The sequence below is a fragment of the Chelonia mydas genome, chromosome 15, assembly GCF_015237465.2.
Source record: "Chelonia mydas isolate rCheMyd1 chromosome 15, rCheMyd1.pri.v2, whole genome shotgun sequence".
Lineage (NCBI taxonomy): Eukaryota > Metazoa > Chordata > Testudines > Cheloniidae > Chelonia > Chelonia mydas.
Genome location: NC_057856.1, coordinates 1723821 through 1748886, shown reverse-complemented (window position 1 = coordinate 1748886; position 25066 = coordinate 1723821). Strand labels below are relative to the sequence as shown.

At 44.6% G+C, this 25066-nt stretch overlaps 1 protein-coding gene across 9 annotated transcripts in view; it reads left to right on the top strand.

Moving 5' to 3' along the window:
* NF2 (neurofibromin 2) overlaps window positions 1–25066 on the top strand; it is a 112606-nt gene that overhangs the window by 17881 nt on the left and 69659 nt on the right. For all 9 annotated transcript variants that reach the window (XR_005222339.2, XM_037878366.2, XM_037878368.2 and 6 more), the window contains exons 2-4: window positions 11680–11805; window positions 13301–13423; window positions 17275–17358. Coding sequence is in view for 8 of the 9 variants with exons in the window: in XM_037878366.2 (XP_037734294.1) it covers window positions 11680–11805; window positions 13301–13423; window positions 17275–17358 (333 nt within the window). In the remaining variant the exon portion in view is untranslated. The remainder of the gene's footprint in view (window positions 1–11679; window positions 11806–13300; window positions 13424–17274; window positions 17359–25066) is intronic.

The following is a 25066-nucleotide window of genomic DNA, read 5'->3' as shown; positions in this document are numbered from 1 at the left end:
TGATCACTACCTGTTGAGCGCGACGATCTATCCATCTTATAGTCCATTCATCCAGCCCATACTTCTTTAACCCACTGGCAAGAATACTGTGGGAGACGTATCAAAAGCTTTGCTAAAGTCAAGGAGTAACATGTCCCCGGGTTTCCCCTCATCCACAGAGCCAGTTATCTCATCATAGAAGGCAATTAGATTAGTCAGGCATGACCTTCCCTTGGTGAATCCATGCTGACTGTTCCTGATCACTTTCCTCTCCTCTAAGTGCTTCAGAATTGATTCCTTGAGGACCTGCTCCATGATTTTTCCGGGGACTGAGGTGAGGCTGACTGGCCTGTAGTTCCCAGGATCATCCTCCTTCCCTTTTTAAAAGATGGGCACTGCATTAGCCTTTCTCCAGTCGTCCGAGACCTCCCCCAATCGCCATGAGTTTTCAAAGATAATGGCCAATGGCTCTGCAATCCCATCCACCAACTCCTTTAGCACTCTCGGATGCAGCGCATCCGGCCCCATGGACTTATGCTCGTCCAGATTTTCTAAATAGTCCCGAACCACTTCTTTCTTCACAGGGGGCTGGTCACCTCCTCCCCATGCTGTGCTGCCCAGTGCAGTAGTCCGGGAGCTGACCTTGTTTGTGAAGACAGAGGCAAAAAAAGCATTGAGTACTTCAGCTTTTTCCACATCCTCTGTCACTAGGTTGCCTCCCTCATTCAGTAAGGGGCCCACACTTTCCTTGACTTTCTTCTTGTTGCTAACATACCTGAAGAAACCCTTCTTGTTACTCTTAACATCTCTTGCTAGCTGCAACTCCAGGTGTAATCACCTTCCTGATTTCACTCCTGCATCCCCAAGCAAAATTTTTATACTCTTCCCTGGTCATTTGTCCAATCTTCCAATTCTTGTAAGCTTCTTTTTTGTGTTCAAGATCAGCAAGGATTTCACTGTTTAAGCCAAGCTGGTCGCCTGCCATATTTACTATTCTTTCTACACATCGGGATGGTTTGTCCCTATAACCTCAATAAGGATTCTTTAAAATACAGCCAGCTCTCCTGGACTCCTTTCCCCCTCATGTTATTCTCCCAGGGGATCCTGCCCATCAGTTCCCTGAGGGAGTCAAAGTCTGCTTTTCTGAAGTCCAGGGTCCGTATTCTGCTGCTCTCCTTTCTTCCCTGTGTCAGGATCCTGAACTCGACCATCTCATGGTCCCTGCCTCCCAGGTTCCCATCCACTTTTGCTTCTCTTACTAATACTTCCCGGTTTGTGAGCAGCAGGTCAAGAAGAGCTCTGCCCCTAGTTGGTTCCTCCAGCACTTGCACCAGGAAATTGTCCCCTACAGTTTCCAAAAACTTCCTGGCTTGTCTGTGCACCGCTGTATTGCTCTCCCAGCAGATATCAGGGTGATTGAAGTCTCCCATGAGAACCAGGGCCTGTGATCTAGTAACTTCCGTTAGTTGCTGGAAGAAAGCCTCATCCCCCTGATCCAGTGGTCTATAGCAGACTCCCACCATGACATCACCCTTGTTGCTCACACTTCTAAATTTAATCCAGAGACACTCAGGTTTTTCTGCAGTTTCATACCGGAGCTCTGAACAGTTATACTGCTCCCTTACATACAATGCAACTCCCCCACCTTTCTGCCCTTCCTGTCCTTCCTGAACAGTTTGTATCCATCCACGACAGTACTCCAGTCATGTGAGTTATCCCACCAAGTCTCTGTTATTCCAATCACATCATAACTCCTTGACTGTGCCAGGACTTCTAGTTCTCCCTGCTTGTTTCCCAGGCTTCTTGCATTTGTGTATAGGCACTTGAGATAACTTGCTGTTTGTCCTGCTTTCTTAGTATGAGGCAGGAGCCCTCCCCTTTCACGTTCTCCTGCTCGTGCTTCCTCCCGGTATCCCACGTCCCCACTTACCTCAGGGCTTTGGTCTCCTTCCCCTGGTGAACCTAGGTTAAAGCCCTCCTCACTAGGTTAGCCAGCCTGCTTCCAAAGATGCTCTTCCCTCTCTTTGTTAGGTGGAGCCCGTCATTGTGCAGGTCATAGTGGATGGCTTTGCTGAAATGGGATTCCCTAACTGTGGTGGAGCTATAGACGGAACGCATATCCCTATCTTGGGACCGGACCACCAAGGCAGCCAGTACATAAACCGAAAGGAGTACTTTTCAATGGTGCGGCAAGCACTGGTGGATCACAAGGGACGTTTCACCAACATCAACGTGGGATGGCCAGGAAAGGTACATGATGCTCGCATCTTTAGGAATTCTGGTCGGTGGGAACAGCTGCAGCAAGGGACTTACTTTCCAGACCAGAAAATAACTGTTGGGGATGTTGAAATGCCTATATGTATCCTTGGGGACCCAGCCTACCCCTTAATGCCGTGGCTCATGAAGCCATACACAGGTAGCCTGGACAGTAGTCAGAAGCTGGTCAGCTATAGGCTGAGCAAGTGCAGAATGGTGGTAGAATGTGCATTTGGATGTTTAAAAGCGCGCTGGTGCAGTTTACCGACTCGGTTAGACCTCAGCAAAACCAATATTCCCATCATTATTACTGCTTGCTGTGTGCTCCACAAAATCTGCGCATCGGAGAAGCTTTGAAAACCAGTTTCATGACTGGCCAGGCTACGGTGTGAAAGTTCTGTTTGTTTCTTGATGAAAACCCTCCCCCTTGGTTCACTCTACTTCCCTGTAAGCCAACCGCCCTCCCCTCCCCTCTTTGATCACCGCTGGCAGAGGCAATAAAGTCATTGTTTCAAATTCATGCATTCTTTATTAATTCGTCACACAAATAGGGGGATAACTGCCAAGGGGTGGGGGAGGAGGTAAGCGCCATGTGGGGTGCAGGAAGGGGGGAGGATGGAAGGACAAGGCCACACTGCACTTCAAAACTTATTGAATGCCAGCTTTCTGTTGCTTGGGCAGTCCTCTGGGGTGGAGTGGTTGGGTGCCTGGAGGGCCCCCCACCGCGTTCTTGGGAGTCTGGGTGAGAAGGCTATGGAACATGGGGAGGAGGGTGGTTGGTTACACAGGGGCTGCAGTGGCAGTCTGTGTTCCTGCTGTCTTTCCTGCACCTCAGCCATACGCCAGAGCATATCAGTTTGATCCTTCAGTAGCCTCAGCATTGCATCCTCCCTCCGGTCCTCTGGCTCGTCCCTCCGGTCCTCTGGCTCGTCCCTCCGGTCCTCTGGCTCGTCCCTCCGGTCCTCTGGCTCGTCCCTCCGGTCCTCTGGCTCGTCCCTCCGGTCCTCTGGCTCGTCCCTCCGGTCCTCTGGCTCGTCCCTCCGGTCCTCGCGTTCATTTTGTGCTTTCCTGGACTCTGACATTGTCTCCCTCAACGCATTGTGCTTGGCTCTTTCAGCATGGGAGGCCTGCATGAGCTCAGAAAACATTTCATCACGAGTGCTTTTTTTTTCCGGCTTCTAATCTTTGATGGCCTCTGGGACGGAGATGATAGGGGGAGTGTTGAAATATTTGCAGCTGCGGGAGGGAAAAAAGGGAGATTTAGTTTTTAAAAAGAGACATTTTAGATAACAATGAGTAGACTCTTTCACGGTGAACCAAGCTGTTAACATTACATAGCACGTGTGCTTTCTTTACAAGGTCACATTTTGCCTCTTATGTCGAGGCCTGCCGGTATGGTGTGAGATCACACACACGCAGGGCCGGCGGGCAACAGAATTCAGCTTGTAGGCAGCCATGGTAAGCCACAGTCTTTTGGCTTCTTTAACCTTCCTAACGTGTGGGAATGGTTTCAAACAGCAGCACCCCCATTTCCCATACCAAGCACCCATTGGGTTGGCCATTTAAAAGGAGGGGCTGCAGTTTTCGGGTTAACATGCAGCACAAACCCAACTAACCCCCTCCCCATTCTCTGGGATGATTGCTTCACCCCTCCCCCCATCGCGTGGCTAACAGCGGGGATGATTTTTGTTCAGCCACAGGCAAACAGCCCAGCAGGAACGGCCACCTCTGAATGTCCCCTTTATAAAATTCCCCTATTTCAACCAGGTGACCATAAATGATATCACTCTCCTGAGGATAACATACAGAGATAAAGAACGGATGTTGCTTGAATGCCAGCAAACACCAGGACCATACGCTGCCATGCTTTCTTATGCAGTGATTCCAGACTACGTGCTGCTGGCCTGCCGTGGTAAAGTGTCCTTCCATGGAGGACGGAATAAGGCTGCCTTCCCCAGAAACCTTTTGCAAAGACTTTGGGAATACCTCCAGGAGAGCTTCATTGAGATGTCCCTGGAGGATTTCCGCTCCATCCCCAGACACGTTAACAGACTTTTCTAGTAGCTATACAGGCCTCGAATGTATCCCAAGTCTTCAGGGCAAATTAATCATTAAACACGCTTGCTTTTAAACCGTGTATTATATTTACAAAGGTACACTCACCAGAGCTGCCTTCTCCGCCTTCAAGGTCTGGGAGCCCGGGTTGGGAGGGTATTGGATCCAAGGTGATAAACAGTTCCTGGCTGTCAGGGAGAGCGGTTTCTCCGCTTGCCTGGTGTGCGCTATCTTCAACCTCCCCCTCCTCGTCATCTTCCTTGTCCCCAAAATCCTCATCCTTGTTGTGTGAGAGTCCCCTCTTGCAGGAGTCCATGTACAGGGGTGGGGCAGTGGGAGGGGCACCCCCTAGAATTGCATGCTGCTCATCATAGAAGTGGCATGTCTGGGGCTCTGACCCCAAACGGGCATTTGCCTCTTGGGTTTTTTGGTAGGCTTGCCTAAGCTCCTTAAGTTTCACTCGGCACTGCTGCTGGTTTCTGTAATAGCCTCTGTCCTTCATACCCTTGGATTTTTTTTTTTTTTCAAATATTTTGGCATTTCGTCTTTTGGAACGGAGTTCTGATAGCACGGATTTCGTCTCCTCATATAGCGATCAGATCCAGTACCTCCCATTTGGTCCATGCTGGAGCTCTTTTACGATTCTGGGACTCGATGGTCACCTGTGCTGAAGAGCTCTGCACAGTCACCTGTGCTGATCAGCTTGCCACACTGGCCAAACAGGAAATGAAATTCAAAAGTTTGCGGGCCTTTTCTGTCTACCTGGCCAGTGCATCCGAGTTGAGAGTGCTGTCCAGAGCGGTCACAATGGAGCACTCTGGGATAGCTCCCAGAGGCCAATACCGTCAAATTGCGTCCAGGCTACCCCAAATTTGACCCAGCGAGGTTGATTTCAGCACTAATCCGCTCGTCGGGGAGGAGTACAGAAACCGATTTTAAGAGCCCTTAAAGTCGGGAAAAAATGGCTTCGTAGTGTGGACGGGTGCAGGGCTAAACCAATCTAACGCTGCTAAATCCGACCTAAATTTGTAGTGTAGAACACGGCTTATGTGCTTTACATAAATCAAAATATCCTGGCCTTTTTTTTTTTTTGTTATGTGTGTATGTAGCAGTTGCTAGAGAATACTTGACCTGGAAATCAACTATAACTACATTTGATCTCACCAACTTTGAAGGTTTTGGCCCTCGTGAAGCTACTCCAGAAATTTTATTTTCTTTGCTTTAGAACTGTAATAACATCATCAGCACCTTGCGACCCCCTCTGATTGCCTTTTGCAACCTACCTCCAGGGATTGTGACCCATTGATTGTGAAACACAGCAATAGTATATCAGTGTTAGTTAGTGAAAGATTGGTTGCCTTCTCCTTAAATTCCACCCAGAAACCAGTTGGCAACCAATGCAGATCACGGAGTACCGGTATGACGTTCACAGTGAAGAACCTCACTTAACAAGCAGGTAGTTGCATTCTGCACCAGTTTCCGTCTCCAAATGGATTTCAGGTTCATCTCCTTGTAGGGCACATTATTGTACTCTAATCTCAAGGCGACAAAGGCACAGTTTGCAGAACTGAGGTGTGCTGACAGATGCATAACCTCCTGGACACATCCGGGGTGGGGGTGGGAAGAGAGCCGTCCTAGTTACTGTTGCTATCTGATCATCTAACTCCCAAATTACAAACTCAAGTGTTAGATGGTGGGAAACTCCCTCAGGCTAGGGGTCTGTTATAATTTTCAACATCTCTTCTGGTTACTTTCTCCAAAGGTACCTCTGTTACCTGGATAGAGTTTCCAGCACCACTCCCTCATCTCTAGATCCCGGGCAGACGCTGAGATACATGCTCAACTGCGCCATCTGGGTTGACGTGCCTTCATGCATTTTCGACCTCCTTGGTGGTTAACTGAAATAGAGTTTAATTAAAATCTCATTATCAAGTTGTCCTACAACATTAGTAAATAAAAATAACTTTTACAGCTGCCTCTTGTGGCTTAGTAAGTGGCAGTTTAAAGGATTTGACATCTGTTCATTAAAAAAGAATTTGAAGAATATTGAATATTTTTATTCCCTGTCTGCTCTCAGGTTTTAAATCCAACTATGTTGTGGTCTTTTTTTCCTACTGATGCTATAGTTTAAAATTCCCGATGAGAGGGGAGTACACCCCATAGCAAGCTGCCTTGTTTGGATTTATAAGATGCCTTGGGAGTCATTTGGACATCTCCCTATGGGGGGGCTGTAGATGTATCTGTCTTGCTACAGCCTGCTGTTTGATGCACCCTCCATTTTACTACCCATTATTTGATGCACCCTGCTGTTTTAAAAAGCACAGCTAGCAATGTTCAGCCAGTCTAATTTTTCTCCACTTCAACCTACTTACTCCAACCAATCCCATTACTTTCAGTTTTGCTAGTTAAACCTGCTTATTTTCTCCCCTCCTCTTGTCACTTCTATTTTATTCTGTTCCCTACACCTGGATCCTCCTCCTTATTCCATCGTGATAGGTGCCCATCTTCTTTTCATTCAAGTATGTCCTCAAAGCTCACTTCATCCATGAGGCCCATAAACACAAGTGTGTCATGTTAAGAGTTAGCGCTATTCTCTGGGACTCTGTTTCACTCCTCTCTGTCTGATCTTTGTCTTTTTAGACTGTAAGCTCACCGGGCCAGGATTGTGTCCTTTAGGGCTGGTACGGGGCTCAGTAGAATCTCGATGCTTAGATAAATAATAAAGTGACCTGCTTGACTGAGGATCTATTTTCTGCATTAGTCACCTAAGTAAAGTAGTACAATCAAATGTTTGTTCTACAGACTTAAATCATGTCTTAAAAGTCACACTTTCAGCTGGCTGTTTGACCACTACAATTTGATTCTAACAAGTGACTGTATAAATAGCTCCTTCTTACATAACAGGTCTTATCCCTGTTTCATATTTGGGGCCATACCTGCTTACTTTAGTCACAAAAGTAATATTTGACTCCTGTTCCCTCTACTGAGCCAACACAGCTACAAGCGAGCGAGCTGGATTCTGTTGTGGCTCATGTATCATCAGTTACATTCCAGTTGCTGGGCCCAGTTGTGCTCTTGGTTAAACCTGTGCAATCCCAGTGGTGACAGTGGTGTTGCACAAATGTGACTGCGAGCAGAATTAGGCCCGCGGAACTGTGTTCCTGATGAAGCTCCAGTAGGTAAGAACTCAGCTTGACTCTCAGATGGCAGAGTTTCCAGTTTGCAGGGCTGGTAGTTAGAAAACCCATTTTTCCTTGTGAATTGAGTGAATTTGATCTGGAGTCATTGAAACAAAAAACACGGAACAGCAAGGTGCCTGCCTTATAGTCCATTTTGCAGAGTAGATCCATACATGAACTTTCTCTCACAGCAACTGGATTCTCTCCTTGTGTGTGTTTTCACTAAAATGTGGCCTCCCTACCATTTACCCTGCAGTATTTATGGAAGCTCAGCTAACCTCTCTGCTCATATTTGAAGCTACTGTGTAGGCTGTAATTGCCTAAGAAGCAGTTGTGACACTTCTAGTAAGGATGCAATACCAAAATAGATTGTATTATCAGAAAGAAAAGGAGTACTTGTGGCACCTTAGAGACTAACCAATTTATTTGAGCATAAGCTTTCGTGAGCTACAGCTCTCTTCATCGGATGCAGTGAGCTGTAGCTCACGAAAGCTCATGCTCGAATAAATTGGTTAGTCTCTAAGGTGCCACAAGTACTCCTTTTCTTTTTGCGAATACAGACTAACACTCTGAAACCTGTATTATCAGAGTGATGCTTTGGCTACCTGCCAATTGCGTATGACTACTGATGCAGATTAATAGATAACGTACCCCCTGTTAATAGATCCCAAATCTGATCATGTGAATAGACTGGAAGTACTGTATTCCAGCAACCAACTGCTGAGTTTTTAAGTGCTTAGTGCTGTTTACTTAATGCACTCTATCCTGATAAATTACAAGTACTCTGCACTTAGTAAAGAAAATTCCAGCCCTACAAAATAAAAGCTTTGCAGCACTTAGCCCTGTTTATAGAGTAGTTCATCCACTATTCCTTCAAGACTCGCAAATATAGCTAATAAACCATGTGACGATAAAGTCTGTGGGATAATACAAGACCACAAATGCCAGACCGTTCTTTTTGAAGGCTCCGGCTCAACAGCGACGTTGAAGGAGCATGGTGGCCCCAAACTCCATTGTGCCTGGACAGTAGCAGAGCCATTGCTGTTAGTTTAAGGTTACTCGCCTAACGTAGTTTTCATTTGGGGATTTAGCTTTTATTACAGCAACCGTTCTAGTTTATGGCCGAGGTGGAGAATTATAAACCTTGCTTTCAGGCACTCAGAACTTTCTAAAAGATGATCCTTTATGCTAAAACTTCCCATGATTAATATAAGCAGGGGGATGGTGTTGTAAAGCACAGGTCAGAGAGTCAAGAAGTCTTGAGTTTTATTCCTGGCTGTGTCACAGGCTCTCTGTGTAACCAGGACAAGTCATTTCACCTCTCTGTGCCTTTTTTATGTTCCTTGATTGTAAAATGTAACTTGCCTATCTAATAGGGTGCGGGGGCTTAGATTGGGAATGTCTGTAAAGCATTTGGAGTTCATGCTGTCTAAATGCAAAGTTTTATAGGTAGGGCATGGTGTTTGTCATGGAGGTTGCAGGAAGTCACGGATTCCATGACTTTCTGTGACTTCTTCAGCAGCCAGTGTGGCTGACCCCAGGGCCGCCCAAGCAGCTGGTCCCAGGAACAGCCACACCAGCTGCTGCGGCTCTGCAGTTAGCTGCTCCGGGGGCCCCGCAGCCAGCCACACCAGCTGCTGCTGGAGTGGCCATGGAGCTCAGGCCAGCTGCACTGGCTGCTGCTCTGGTGGTCCTGGACAGCTGGACCCCGGGACCACCCCCCCACGGCTGCTGGTGCCCCCGCTCTTAAGATTCAGTCACGGGTATTTATGTTCAGGTCGCGGGCTGTAATTTTTTTGTTTCTTGCCCATGACCTGTCCATGACTTTTACTAAAAATACCCATGATTAAATCGTAACCTTAATTATAAATATCAAGGTGTGGAATTCAATCATATATGTTGAAATAAACTGGATTCCTGTTCAACTATTATTTTCAATTAAAGTGTGTGTGTGGGGGGGTGTATGCTAATGTGATGTGGTTGAAATTTTAACACCACAGTAAAATGTATAGTTCCCACAGCAACCATAACTCTGTCATTCAAAATACTTTATACGCAAAGGGCGAAATTACATTTGTGGGGAGAAAACACAGATCTCAGTTAAATTCTGGCTGCCAATATTTTAAACTAACCATAGACCTCTTTCTGGAGAGGAGAGAATCAATTTACTTACTTGTGATAGTTAACTCAGTGTTTGTAGTTGAGAATTTTAACATAGGTTTTTGCACAAAGTTATGTAACTGCAGATCATTTGTAGTCTGCAGGCTGGTTTAAACTCCAGCTGGGGTGCTTCAGTGTAGTTTGCAGTCTAAAGCACAGCTGGAGTTTCAAAACATTGATTCCATAGAGTACAAATTGCATCTGTGGATGAAAGCCTCCAAATGGCAGTGCGCAGTAACCTGAATTTGTGAACGCTTTCTTTCTCATCTCTGGTGGATAAATGTCTGTACGTAAACATTAATTGGTCCTTTAAAACAATAGCCATAAAGATGGCCTTTTACTCAAAGCAATTTAGTCCTAGTTAGGAAATAACCTCTTGCTAAAAATGTTCTGAATTTTAGAAGTGCAAAATAGCATTTTGAATTTTTTATTCTCTCTCTGTTTTGTTTAAAACCTCAGATTAAACTCCCCTTGAAAAAACTGGCCAGAAAAAACTCCCTCCCAGACTGAGTCCTCATACACCAAGTTGTATCCCATTGCAGGAGGTGCGTTTGAACCCCTGGAATTAGGGCCTTCTAATGGCAACACTGGAAAATCAACCCTGGGTCCTTTCAACCTCATGGTTTGATTGTATGTTATGTGGATCACAGAGATGCTCTCTGACATTTGATTTGTTTTTATTTGAGCATCTGCATTCTTCTGTTCTTCGGAATGCTCTGGTAACATTTGTGCATGTATTGGGTGAAGGAAGGAGTTCTGATATGTTCCTTTTGACTCAAAACAGCTGTGGAGTAATGAAAGGGACTACATATTCCTTGACTGTATTACCCACAAGGTGGCAGTGTGTCACAGCAGCTGGTATGGGTGACGCACGATCTCTGCTGTTCTTTAGCATTAATAGTGAAGCTGTCCAGGTGGTACTAAGATTGAGCAGCTGTGACAGGGAGGTGTGCTGAGATTCTTCTGCCCTAGGGCTTTGAAAAAATGGCCATATGTCCCTGTCCAGCAGTGTTTCCATCCAGGCAAGTGGAAAAGCGAAGTGGCTTTGGAATATAGGATCTCCTGTTTTATATCCCTCTTCATCTTCCTCCTCCCCCCTCTTCATTTTTTAAAATCAAACTTTAACAAGGCTGAGGCAACTGTGGAACTGTTGGAAGGTCATGGCTTGTGGCCTGGATCAGTTTTCTCGGCTCCAGCAATTACTTTTTATTACCAAATGTCTCCAGTGTAAAGTGTGGTTGTACTCTTTAAAAATGGCCCTTTGTTACTCACACCACAGCTGCTCCTTGTGTGTGTCTAGAACAGAGTTGCAGACTTCAGTGATAAAAATGAGGCTTTTGTTACTTTTTATTCCTGTCAGTCCTGCAGAGCTAATGACTCTGCAGGAATAAGCTGGTCTATTCTTGTTTGTGCATCATCATTAGAAATCGTTTAAGTTCCAGTTTCAGGGTCGAATGGTGCTCTTTGTGTCATCTGTGAAACTCTGTAGAAGATATTGAAGTGAGTCTAGGGATAGCTGGGAACAGGATTTGAAGACATTGGGGTTGCACACGTGCAATTAAGGGCAAAATTTTGCATGCTGAATATTAACCACTGAGAGTGGTGCGGGCGTTGAAAAGAACCCAGATTTTTCAGATCCCAGGTGAGGTTTGGTGCATTAGCAGTAAGAGAAACTGACTTCTTTCTTCTAAACTGAACCAATTTGATATGGTTTCACCGAGACGTGCTCAACATGGGACCTCCATAAAGTCATGTTTGTGGTCGATTTCCAGAGTAAAACCACCCTTCCATGCAGTGCCGGGTAAAATTGCCGATCTGCTATCTGCATTCTATGGGAGGATTTAATGTACAGTGTGATTGCAATAGGATAACATTGGCATTCCTAGTGCTGTATCTGCATTACAAGGCATGACAGTGGGAGTAGTGGGAGAGGGCAAGCACACATGCAGGAGAAAGTGAATTTGATGTGTCTGAATGGAAAAAAGGGGCGGAGGGGAAGATTATAATTCAGTCTTTCAAATGCCATTTGCTGTTTGCTCTCTTGCTGCAGGTGAAGTGGAAAGGGAAGGATTTGTTCGACTTGGTATGCAGGACACTCGGACTTAGAGAAACCTGGTTCTTTGGACTTCAGTACACGATCAAGGATACAGTGGCCTGGCTCAAAATGGACAAGAAGGTTGGACTAGAACTTTCCTTTTAGGGAATGGGTGTGGTGGAGTGAGAGGGTAGATCTTTCCCTGGCTGTCCATGCATGAAACATGGAGATGCATCAGTGGGAGTTCTGGGGGTGCACCGGGAGCAGAAATAGGCTTTGGCTGATTTATAGATACATCAGTCAAGAGATCCAAATACAATATGATTGTCCTCCAGCACAGTTAGTGTTAGGTCGGACCTTTAGTCTATCCCTGAACCATCACAAAGCCTTAGACTATACATACAAGGTCCCTTCTACATTATAAAACTGGTACATTACCTGTTTCAAGGGACAGCCATGTTATAACCATACCCCCAAGATGATTGTAATGTAAATGGGGTCTAATATCTTATTTGGAGAATCTCCATGTGTACATAAAGGGCAGACCCTTTAGAGACGTTAGCTTTCCAAAATATACTGTGCAAATACTGGAAAAGTGAGGTTGAAGTATGACATCTCATTACTAACAGTCTGTCAGTGTTTGAGGTATGGAAGTGCCTAGGAAGGAGACACAATAGCGAACACATATGGGAGATGAAGTTAAGGAAAGGAATACTTCTCAACAATGTGATCCTCTCAACTGCTGAATAGTCTCCTAATGGAACCATCATTTCCTTTGCTTGTATGATTTAAAACTAAACTGGGCAAACCACTAGAAAATGTACAATAGGGAATAATCCTGTACACTATTCCTCCCTTCGCCCCCAGGGAATTCTTCCTTCTGGTGTCTGAGATGAACCTTTCTTGAGCAGTATTGAAATAAAGGTCTGGTTGAGCCTCTGTTTCCAAACACAGGATATTTAGTTCAGTGAACAGAAGTTAGGATTCAGAGTAACAGCCGTGTTAGTCTGTATTCGCAAAAAGAAAAGGAGTACTTGTGACGCCTTAGAGACTAACCAATTTATTTGAGCATAAGCTTTCGTGAGCTACAGCTCACTTCATCGGATGCATCCGATGAAGTGAGCTGTAGCTCACGAAAGCTTATGCTCAAATAAATTGGTTAGTCTCTAAGGTGCCACAAGTACTCCTTTTCTTTTTGAGAAGTTAGGATTGTATCTCTCTGCCTAAGAAAAAATATGAAAGCAACTTCCAGGCTCACCAGTTGTCTTTGTAGCAGGAAACTGCATATTTTGACGAAAGATTTGTGTGTGTTGGTAGGACCTGTATGTGCTCAGCAGGGAAAAAGAAAAATGAATCCTCTGCCTCATGAAACATTCCACACCATAGCATGCAGGATAATTTGTTTCTGCTTTGAGTTTGTTTTATAAATATGTAGAAATTGCAAACTTCTTACAAGCCTGTGGGGCAATGGTTCCTGAACTTTCCAGATTGCATCATATTGACCAGGTGACTGGAAAACCTGGAGAGGGGGTACTGCAGTTTGAGGGGAAGTAAAAGTTTGGCACCTGTGTCTAGGCTGTAAGAGGCAATGGTGTTGGGGGGGTTGGAGTCACTGATTGATTGTCCAATCCTGCAGGTCCTGGATCATGACGTTCCAACAGAGGAGCCGGTCACTTTTCACTTCCTTGCCAAATTTTACCCTGAGAATGCGGAGGAGGAGCTGGTTCAGGAGATCACACAGCACTTGTTCTTTCTGCAGGTATGTGCTTAAGCAACTGGTTGTCCTTCCCAAGGGCTGGGAAATGTGGTGGGTAGTAGGGCTGTAGGTGTGTTTCTTAATGTTGACTGGTTCTGGTCATCCCAGCATGGCTTCTTGTCTTTAAGTTCAAACCCACTCTGAAATGAGCAATTTCAATAAGCACATGGTGATGTAAAAATAGAGAAAAGATGGTTTGTGTAAACCTAGCAGCATTCAACATACTCAGTCTGTAAATGAGGTGCCTAGCAATATTAATAGGTTATACTCTCCTGCTAGGAGGGTATCTGGGTGAGAGAGGGACAGTTTCAGGAGCTAAGCAAAGTGCGGGAGGTGTCACATCCTTGCAACGAGTGTGAATGTCTTGTATCAAGATATGCCAGCTGTCCGTAATGCATGGCTAGCATTTTTATTGTAAAAAAACACAGGCGCATCCTTCTGAAGGAGAGCAGGACAAGTCCAGCCCATGCCATATTCAGGGTACACTATAAAGCTCTCTTCTTCACCAAAGTAGGCCCCAAATAACTGGAGCAGAAGAAAATCCCATAAGCCCAATGGAGTCAGAAGCTGATTACTAAGACGGAGTGGGATGGAGAACTAAATGTTTCAACTGACCCACTGTAGTTTGCAGTCTGTGATAACGACACCTAGCTCTTATGCAGCACTTTTCATCAGTAGATCTCAAAGTGCTTGACAAAGGAGGTCCATGTCATTATCACTCTCTTTTTAGAGATAGGGAAACTGAGGCACAGAGCGCCAAAGTGGGTTGCCCAAAGCCACCCAGCAGGCCAGAGCTGGGAATAGAATCCATATTTCTTGAGTGCCACTCCACTGTGCTGTCCACTAGGCTAAATTTATAGAAATAGGCTCTTTAGCTTTTCTGGAGAGAAGGGAAATGCCATGCAACTTTGTTTTGGGGCAATCTGCTCTGATGCTGTTGCACTCTACTTCAGGTTAATGAGGTACTTTCATCAGAAGTCCCATTTTTCAGGCAAGGATGATTTCTGAAATAACTACCTTTTGGGCTACAACATTCCAGGTTTATTCTCAGCCCATAAAGGGACTTGTGTGTATGTGTGAGAGACTTATAGGACTGGGAAAATTACAGTGATGTCTAGTGGTTACAGTAGGATTCCTTAGTTCTATTCCCAGCTGCTTTTCCTTGGGCAAGTCATTTAGGCTTAAACTTTCAAGTGTCTGCTGATTTTCTTTTTGGGTGCCTCAGATTGAAGGAGGTTGGATTTTCCAGTGTCCCAAGTTAAAGCACCCAAAATTAGTAGTTGCGGGGCTATTTAGACCTTTATAGCCCCCAAACTGAAGCCATCCAGGTCAGTGAACACTTGCAAATGTAGGCTTCAAACCTCACTGTGCTGTTTCCTGTCCCTCTGTAAAATGGGTATAAAAGCTACCTCAGTGGGTTGTTGTGAGGCTTAATGTTCATGAAGTACTCTGTGCCCTTCTAGTATCTTTACTCTGGGGAGCAAAGTATTCATGTTAATTTTCAAGTCCTTTTTGTTGCTCAGATACCTCACACAGGTATTTTAAGATTATTTTAAAATGGCAAATTTGCCACGGGTTTAATCCTGGATGAAAACTGCATCTCTCAACTGCAGTATGTGACTTTTTACTGTTTTTAATAACATAGTGGGGTAGTGGTGCTCTAACTCTGTTTGTGATATAGGAACATGTATAAGTCTGCAGACTCGCCTGATTATGTTAATGCAGAAGTATAGCCTCTGTGATTGGTAAGGAAAGGACTTAGATGCAAATCACACTGTAAGTGCAAAGTGATGTTACTGTAGCTGATTGTGTGTTAGTGTGACAATCCATTTAAAGCTCACATTGAAATAAAATGCACTTTTTTTCCCTTTGGAAAATTAGTGTTTAATACAAAAATAATCAAACATGACAAGTTAATTTTTAAATGCATGAAGGTCCGGAAATGCAAAGTAGTGGTCCTCAGTAGCTGTAACTTGGCCCTTGTGGGAGTGTGTGCAGTACTGTGCATGTCACTAAAAGTACTGCCACAAAGCGACCCACAACTCTGATAATGGTCAGTGGAATTTGAGGGTGGTTGGCACCTCCTGGATGAAGATCAGGGTTTCCAGTAATCAATAATTAATCCATATCTAGTAGCCATTTATTAATCAATAGCCAATAGTTAATGCAGATTGAATTTATGAAGGAATTTAAAAAAACTTGGATAAGTCAGTGATTGAATGTATTAGATGAGACATATTAAAACAGTGCATGATGGAAATAGATATCAATCATGGTTGCCAGAATCTGGAGAAGCAGCATTACAGCGATGACAAACTGATCACAGTCTCGTCTTGGTCCTGATAATTGCTTATCCCTTGCCAATATTTATAGTAAGGTTGTTTACAATTCCATTAGTTCCTCTTTTTTCATGTCATGGATAAAAATACATATTTGTCTGGTACATTTCATAAATTTTCAAGCACGTGATCAGACAGACATTTGGTTACTCATTACTTTGATATTTTATATATTGCTGTCTGTTGTGGTTTAAGACATTACTTGCTCAGTCACAAGAGCAGGACACTGTGTTAAAAGGTCACTATATCTTAAGTTTAGCAAGCTTGTATTTTCTCTTCTTAGCATGACCATAGAGGATCATAGGAGTCTAGTTCATGAGCAAGCTATAGGCCTTGTAAAAGACTGGTTCGTAGGTCAACACTGACTGGGCACAAAAGCAATCAGAATTAGTCCTGTATATAATAATACAAAATCCTTCATGTGCTCAAGGGGAAGGAGCTGTAGATGCTGTACAAGTCATCATTTTGAATTGTGTGTGTTTATTAGACGTAAAATGTTATCTTTAACAAAGGGATGAGTTTAGTTTTCACTCAGTAGTTTCGCATGTTGAACTAAAGTTCTTCTCATGAATCCAAAGGTGGATTAAGGTTTCCCTGGGCCAGAGCAAGTGGGGGGCCTCTCCCCATCCCTTCCACTTGCGGCCCCGCCCACAGCCCCATCCCTTTCTGCCCCTTCCCAGGGACCCCGCCCCTGTTCCATCCAGGGTCCCCCCCCCCATTCCACCAGCTCCACAACCCATTTCTGGTCTCCCCCACCCCCCCGGTGACCCCAAGACAGGAGAAGCTCTGTCCCTGCGCCACAGCTTCCCCTGCCACTCCCTGCACTTCTTCAGGGGACCAGGGTTGGGGTGCTGGAGTTTCTCCTGCCCTGCCCGTCCAGCGCTTCTGCTGGAGAGTGGGATCGGGGGAGGGGTTTCCCTTGGTGCCCTCAGCTTCTGCCGGGATGGGGTCAGAGCACTGGGGGCTTCCTCTGCCAGGGATGGGGTCAGGTGTTGCTGGGGGGCCTTCCCCCTCCCAGGGGCTTCTGCAGGGGATGAGGATGGGGGGTCGCTGTGGACTGAGTTGGGAGTCCCAATTCCATGGCTTCTGCTGAGGACGGGCTGCTGGAGGGGCTTCCCTTGTCCCATGGCTTCTGCTGGGGACAGGGTAGGGGTATGTGCTTGGGCAGGGGAGGGGCTTCCCCCATTCCGTGGCTTCTGCCAGGGACCTGGTCGGGGGGCACAGGGGCTTCATCTGCCGGGCAGCAGAAGCCAGAGGCCCCCGGCCCCTGTGGGTCCAGTGACTAATTCGCCACTGCATGAATCCATCTGAAAACAGTGGCTTGTGGAAACCTGAGCCTGTTCCCTGAAGAGTGCCAGAGTTTGCATCAGGCAGAATTGTGCCCTGTATGAGGAAAATCTTTAACTGGCTGGTTGGCAGCCCTAGTTAAAACAAACTGCAGCCATCTGCTGTGATGGTTGCGCCTTGAATAGCTCCACTAAAGCAGTGTTCTATCTCCTTTGCTGCTTTGCTCAGGTAAAGAAGCAGATTTTAGATGAGAAGATCTACTGTCCTCCTGAGGCATCTGTGCTGCTGGCCTCCTATGCTGTCCAAGCCAAGGTAGGCACAGAGGAATGATGGGAAATCTCCCATGAGCCCATTGGTGTCTGAGTGGTTTGGTTTTATTTCCTCATGCCTTTTGAGGTGTCAGATGCTCCGTGATAGACCATCATCTGCTGAGGAACTGGGGCGGTGCTAGATTTGTGCAGACTTGAGTGAATGGCAGGAATGCCAGCTTCATAGCCTAATCTGTGCTAGTGACCCTTCGGTCCTTAGGATAGACCCTGCATCCCCTATTAGGACTCAGCAACGAGGGCAGAGCTTATAAACTGCAGTACCCACGCCAGCTGGTGTTGCTACAGGAGATAAGTCATCATACCCCACTCCTGCTCTCTGCAGTAGCCATTTCTACCCCCTACTCTTGCACTTTTCAACTCCTCTTTCTGCCAAAGACCCTCCAGCTGGACTGCCACCATGGAATTAAATAAACCTCCATTGCTGGCCCCAAGCCTTGCTCCAGTCCATCTTACGTTGTTAGTAGTGCAGATTTGTTGGGGTGAGGGAAATAACTTTAGTGAGGTGTTTTTCTTTCCCCTCTTCCTTTCTCTTAGGCATCAGATCATGGGTTCTCTTGTTACAGCTGGCCTAGCCAGATCACAGGCTCAGCAGACATTGGGTTTCCTCCCTTTGAGCCAAATTCTTGTCTTGCATACTAAACCTGAATTGTGCTGGGGACCGATATGAAAGTGTCTAGCAGGGAGGAGAAGGCATCACAGAGACAGAACTCAGAGCAGCCACAGTGACACTATTCGCAAAAAGAAAAGGAGTACTTGTGACACCTTAGAGACTAACCAATTTATTTGAGCATAAGCTTTCGTGAGCTACAGCTCACTTCATCAGATGCATACTGTGGAAAGTGTAGAAGATCTTTTTATATACACACAAAGCATGAAAAAATACCTCCTCCCACTCCACTCTCCTGCTGGTAATAGCTTATCTAAAGTGATCACTCTCCTTACAATGTGTATGATAATCAAGGTGGGCCATTTCCAGCACAAATCCAGGGTTTAACACGAACGTCTGGGGGGTGGGGTGGAGGGGTGGGCTAGGAAAAAACAAGGGGAAATAGGTTACCTTGCATAATGACTTAGCCACTCCCAGTCTCTATTCAAGCCTAAGTTAATTGTATCCAATTTGCAAATGAATTCCAATTCAACAGTTTCTCGCTGGAGTCTGGATTTGAAGTTTTTTGGTTTTAATATTGCGACCTTTAGGTCTGAGATCGAGTGACCAGAGAGATTGAAGTGTTCTCCGACTGGTTTATGAATGTTATAATTCTTGACATCTGATTTGTGACAATTTATTCTTTTACGTAGAGACTGTCCAGTTTGATCAATGTACATGGCAGAGGGGCATTGCTGGCACATGATGGCATCTATCACATTGGTGGATGTGCAGGTGAACGAGCCTCTGATAGTGTGGCTGATGTTATTAGGCCCTGTGATGGTGTCCCCTGAATAGATATGTGGGCACAGTTGGCAACGGGCTTTGTTGCAAGGATAGGTTCCTGGGTTAGTGGTTCTGTTGTGTGGTATGTGGTTGCTGGTGAGTATTTGCTTCAGGTTGGGGGGCTGTCTGTAGGCAAGGACTGGCCTGTCTCCCAAGATTTGTGAGAGTGTTGGGTCATCCTCCAGGATAGGTTGTAGATCATGGTGGAATTCCATGGGTCCAGGAAAAGAAGCCCTTGAGGAATTCCACCATGATTTCAACAATTTCCATCCCACCATCAACCTCAGCCTGGTCCAGTCCACACAAGAGATCCACTTCCTGGACACTACAGTGCTAATAAACGATGGTCACATAAACACCACCCTATACCGGAAACCTACTGACCGCTATTCCTACCTACATGCCTCCAGCTTTCACCCTGACCACACCACACGATCCATCGTCTACAGCCAAGCTCTGCGATACAACCGCATTTGCTCCAACCCCTCAGACAGAGACAAACACCTGCAAGATCTCTCTCAAGCATTCTTACAACTACAATTCACTTCCGCAGGTGGGTAGAAACAGATTGATAGAGCCAGAAGGGTTCCCAGAAGTCACCTACTACAGGACAGGCCTAACAAAGAAAATAACAGAATGCCACTAGCCGTCACCTTCAGCCCCCAACTAAAACCCCTCCAACGCATTATTAAGGATCTACAACCTATCCTGAAGGATGACCCAACACTCTCACAAATCTTGGGAGACAGGCCAGTCCTTGCCTACAGACAGCCCGCCAACCTGAAGCAAATACTCACCAGCAACCACACAACAGAACCACTAACCCAGGAACCTATCCTTGCAACAAAGCCCGTTGCCAACTGTGCCCACATATCTATTCAGGGGACACCATCATAGGGCCTAATCACATCAGCCACACTATCAGAGGCTCGTTCACCTGCACATCCACCAATGTGATATATGCCATCATGTGCCAGCAATGCCCCTCTGCCATGTACATTGGTCAGACTGGACAGTCTCTACGTAAAAGAATAAATGGACACAAATCAGATGTCAAGAATTATAACATTCATAAACCAGTCGGAGAACACTTCAATCTCTCTGGTCACTCGATCTCAGACCTAAAGGTCACAATATTAAAATCAAAAAACTTCAAATCCAGACTCCAGCGAGAAACTGTTCAATTTGCAGATGAATTCCAATTCGATACAATTAACTTAGGCTTGAATAGAGACTGGGAGTGGCTAAGTCATTATGCAAGGTAACCTATTTTCCTTTGTTTTTTCCTATCCCATCCCCCCCACCCCGCCCCCGAGACGTTCGTGTTAAACCCTGGATTTGTGCTGGAAATGGCGCACCTTGATTATCATACACATTGTAAGGAGAGTGATCACTTTAGATAAGCTATTACCAGCAGGAGAGTGGAGTGGGAGGAGGTATTTTTTCATGCTTTGTGTGTATATAAAAAGATCTTCTACACTTTCCACAGTATGCATCCGATGAAGTGAGCTGTAGCTCACGAAAGCTTATGCTCAAATAAATTGCCACAAGTACTCCTTTTCTTTTTGCAAATACAGACTAACACGGCTGTTACTCTGAAAAGTGGCACTATTGAAACTTGCAGGCTATAGTCACACTTACAGCTTTCTACGTGCCTACTAATCAGAGCTCTGGCCAAAGGAGTGGTGTACTTCATGGATCCACTGGCTACACCACTGGCCTGCCCCCTCCACCTATGTATGAGAAAGTGGCTGTGGAGCAGTGCTTAGTGATACACTGGGCATAGAGACATCTTGCTTCTCTCGAGCCATCCATGATGGCTCCTCTTCTTTATGAACTGCAGTTGCAGAAGGGAGAATTTGTCTCACTGTCTTTGTAGAGCCAACACTTATCCCCTTGTCTTTCCCTACCTGCCTGGCCCTTTGCCTGTCGTGTCATCCTACCCCTTTGTTCAGACTACCTATGTCATTAGTGTTGTTACCTCTGCATAGTTGGGTGGCATTTGACATAAGTATATATTTATAAAAATTGGGACTTATTGAGGAAAAAAAGGTATAAGGCTTTTGGATTTTATTTGTTTTATAACTAAAATATCTTGTCTCTGTTTTTAACAAAGCATTATAATTTTGTTTAGAGCAGTTATCAGCCAGGGAAATGGATCTTTTAAAATATTTATCTTCTAAGAAGCATTGTACTGAATATTCATTCAGCACCCTTGTATTCAAGAGCATGAGCAAACATTTGTTTTGTTTTCTCTCATTTCCTGTTTCATACAGAATATACATACAGGTTGTGTCTACACTACAACTTATGTCGGCATAATTTATGTCATTCAGGGGGGTGACTAAACTACCTCCCTGAGTGACATAAGTTACATGGACATAAGCACTCATGTGGACAGTGCTATGTTGGCAGGAGAGCTTCTCCCACTGATGTAGCTGCCGCCGCTTGCAGAGGTGGTTTTATTATGCCAACGGGAGAGCTCTCTCCCATTGGAATAGTGTCTCTTCACCAGACGCGCTGCAGCAGTACAGCATGTATGTATGTCTAGACAAGCCCACAGCGACTCTTTTGATCACAAAAATAGTAGAACTGTTGAGTAAACACTCTGTGCCATTAGTTTCCCAGCGACTGCCACTACAGTTCACATGCTCAATGCCAGGCTGAAGTTAGGTAAGACATACGTGGTCTTTTCACTGTACCCTCTCTCCTGCTCCAGCCACTTTTTGCAGTTCCTCTATTGGCCACATGCTTATTAACACACTATTGAATTGTGCTTGATGTTTAGTTGTTTGTAAGGTGCAGCATGGTTTTAAGCAGGGTTTCCTACCTCTGCTGTGATATCTTAGAGAATCACCAGAGAGCAGCAAAAAATCCCCCTTGACTTTCAGGATCTGGACGATCGAGATACAAAAGGAGCACTTAAAGACGATAAAGTCATTGCAGAGAAAGTAAATGAATTCTTTGCTTCAGTCTTCACAGCTGAGGATGTTAGGGAGATTCCCAAACCTAAGACATCTTTTGTAGGTGACAAATCTGAGGAATTGTCACAGATTGAACTATCACTAGAGGAGGTTTTGGAATTAATTGAGAAATTTAACAGTAACAAGTCACCGGGACCAGATGGCGTTCACCCAAGAGTTCTGAAAGAACTCAAATGTGAAATTGCGGAACTATTAACTATGGTTTGTAACCTGTCCTTTAAATCAGCTACTCTACCCAAAGACTGGAAGATAGCTAATGTAACGCCAATATTTAAGAAGGGCTTGAGAGGTGATCCTGGCAATTACAGACCGGTAAGTCTAATGTCAGTACCGGGCAAATTAGTTGAAACAATAGTAAAGAATAAAATTGTCAGACACATAGAAGAACATAAATTGTTGTGCGAAAGCCAACATGGTTTCTGTAAAGGGAGATTGTGTTTTATTAATCTCTTAGAATTCCTTGAGGGGGTCAACAAACATGTGGACAAGGGGGATCCAGTGGACATAGTGTACTTAGATTTGCAGAAAACCTTTGACAAGGTCCCTCACCAAAGGCTCTTACGTAAATTAAGTTGTCATGGGATAAGAGGGAAGATCCTTTCATGGTTTGAAAACTGGTTAAAAGACAGCACTGGAAGAAATACTGGAATGCGTTACCTAGGGAGGTGGTGGAATCTCCTTCCTTAGAAGTTTTTAAGGTCAGGCTTGACAAAGCCCTGGCTGGGATGATTTAGTTGGGGATTGGTCCTGCTTTGAGCAGGGGGTTGGACTAGATGACCTCCTGAGGTCCCTTCCAACCCTGATATTCTGTGATTCTATGACAAGGAACAAAGGGTAGGAATAAATGATCAATTTTCAGAATGGAGAGGGGTAACTAGTGGTGTTCCCCAAGGGTCAGTCCTCGGACCAATCCTATTCAACTTATTCATAAATGATCTGGAGAAAGGGGTAAACAGCGAGGTGGCAAAGTTTGCTGATGATACTAAATTGCTTAAGATAGTTAAGACCAAAGCAGACTGTGAAGAACTTCAAAAAGATCTCACAAAACTAAGTGATTGGGCAACAAAATGGCAAATGAAATTTAATGTGGATAAATGTAAAGTAATGCACATTGGAAAAAATAACCCCAATTACACATACAATATGATGGGGGGCTAATTTAGCTATAACTAATCAGGAGAAAGATCTTGGAGTCATTGTGGATAGTTCTCTGAAGACGTCCACGCAGTGTGCAGCGGCAGTCAAAAAAGCAAACTGGATGTTAGGAATCATTAAAAAAAGGGATAGAGGATAAGACGGAGAATATCTTATTGCCCTTGTATAAATCCATGTTATGCCCACATCTTGAATACTGCGTACAGATGTGGTCCCCTCATCTCGAAAAAGATACACTCGCATTAGAAAAGTTTTAGAAAATGGCAACTAAAATGATGAGTGGTTTGGAACGGGTCCCATATGAGGAGAGATTAAAGAGGCTAGGACTTTTCAGCTTGGAAAAGAGGAGACTAAGGGGGGATATGATAGAGGTCTATAAAATCATGAGTGGTGTGGAGAAAGTGAATAAGGAAAAGTTATTTACTTGTTCCCATAATATAAGAACTGGGGGCCACCAAATGAAATTAATGGGTAGCAGGTTTAAAACAAATAAAAGGAAGTTCTTCTTTACTCAGCGCATAGTCAACCTGTGGAACGCCTTGCCTGAGGAGGTTGTGAAGGCTAGGACTATAACAGGGCTTAACCTCCATGAATTTATCCAGTTCTCTTTTAAGTCCATTAATGGCTGTTAGCCAGGATGGCTAAAGAATGGTGTCCCTAGCCTCTGTTTGTCAGAGGGTGGAGATGGATGGCAGGAGAGAGATCATTAGATCATTACCTGTTAAATTCACTCCCTCTGGGGCACCTGGCATTGACCACTGTCGGTAGGCAGGATACTGGGCTGGGTGGACCTTTAGTCTGACCCGATATAGCCATTCTTATGTTCTTGTGTTCTTATCTTAATCCCAGTGCTTCCATGACTGCTTCCTTTAGTGACCTCACCACTGCCCTTTACTGGCTGAGCAGAAGCTGGGACTCCTTGGCTTACTTCCTTCAGTTGGGCTGGTGCTGGTCAGAGCTAGGAAGAGAGAAAATTCTAACTGCTGGTCTCTCACCTGAGTGGCCTCTAGAGGTAGGGATGAAGCCACTAAAAGAGGCATTTATTTCCCCAATCAGCTGGCTGTTGTAGGCAGGTGCTTAACAGCAATGCAAACAGATGCATTTACGTTTGATTTCGCTGACTGAAAAGTTCATGTTTGTGTTGCTGTTTTACCTTTATAATAACAATGTAGCCATCAGGGAAATAAAAAATATGTCTTTATTTGTAATATTGCTCTGTTCATTCTGGGAATTACTGGGAATTTTTCCCTCCAGTGTTGCTTTCAAATCACCTCCACCATTTTCAAATGTTGATATAGTCTTCAGTTTTAAATAGCAAATGTTAGGACAGAATCTATTGAAAAATACATCCCTGCTGAAAACAAAAAAATCACAGAGAGATTTTCCTATTTTTTTCAGTGAGTCATTCTGACTCTAAGCCCATTCAGCCTCTCTGATGTTGTAGGATTCCAGCACCTGCAAGAGTTATTTTTTCCATATTTGTTTTCATTTTTTTCCTAAATAAATAATGCATTGCATGTATATTCAAAATATTAATGTACACAGATTTATACAGTACAATATAAACCGGATGTCTGAGTGATATAAAGATAATCTCAAAGTATAAACACAAATATTAATCATATAGTTCAATTAACAAGAACTAAATTGCTATGACAGTTTTTGAGTTACAATTGAATTGAAAGGGTTTTTTTAATATGTTTGCCAAATCACTTGAACCAATATATCCTACAATATTTCGGCCATTTGTTGATTTTCATTTTTGAATAATGAATGTTCTCATCCAGACTTGCTCCCTGCACACACATTCCTTTGGGATGTGGTGACATCCTTCACAGTACTAAAATCACATAATCCACACGTCGTCTTGGGTCCCCATGATAGATCACAACCTAAAATAATCATATTAATACTATTTATCATTTTTTTTCCAACCAGAAATTTATTTTCTGCCTGTCCAAGTTTATAGGAGTTGTTTTCCCTCCCAACTCCTGCATTTTTATTATTATTTCTCAGTTTGACATGTGTTCAGTAGATCCATATATGCAGCCTGTTTTTGAGAAGCACTGAGCACCTGCAGCTATGATTGAAGCCAGTGGGGAGTTGCCAGGTGCTCAGCA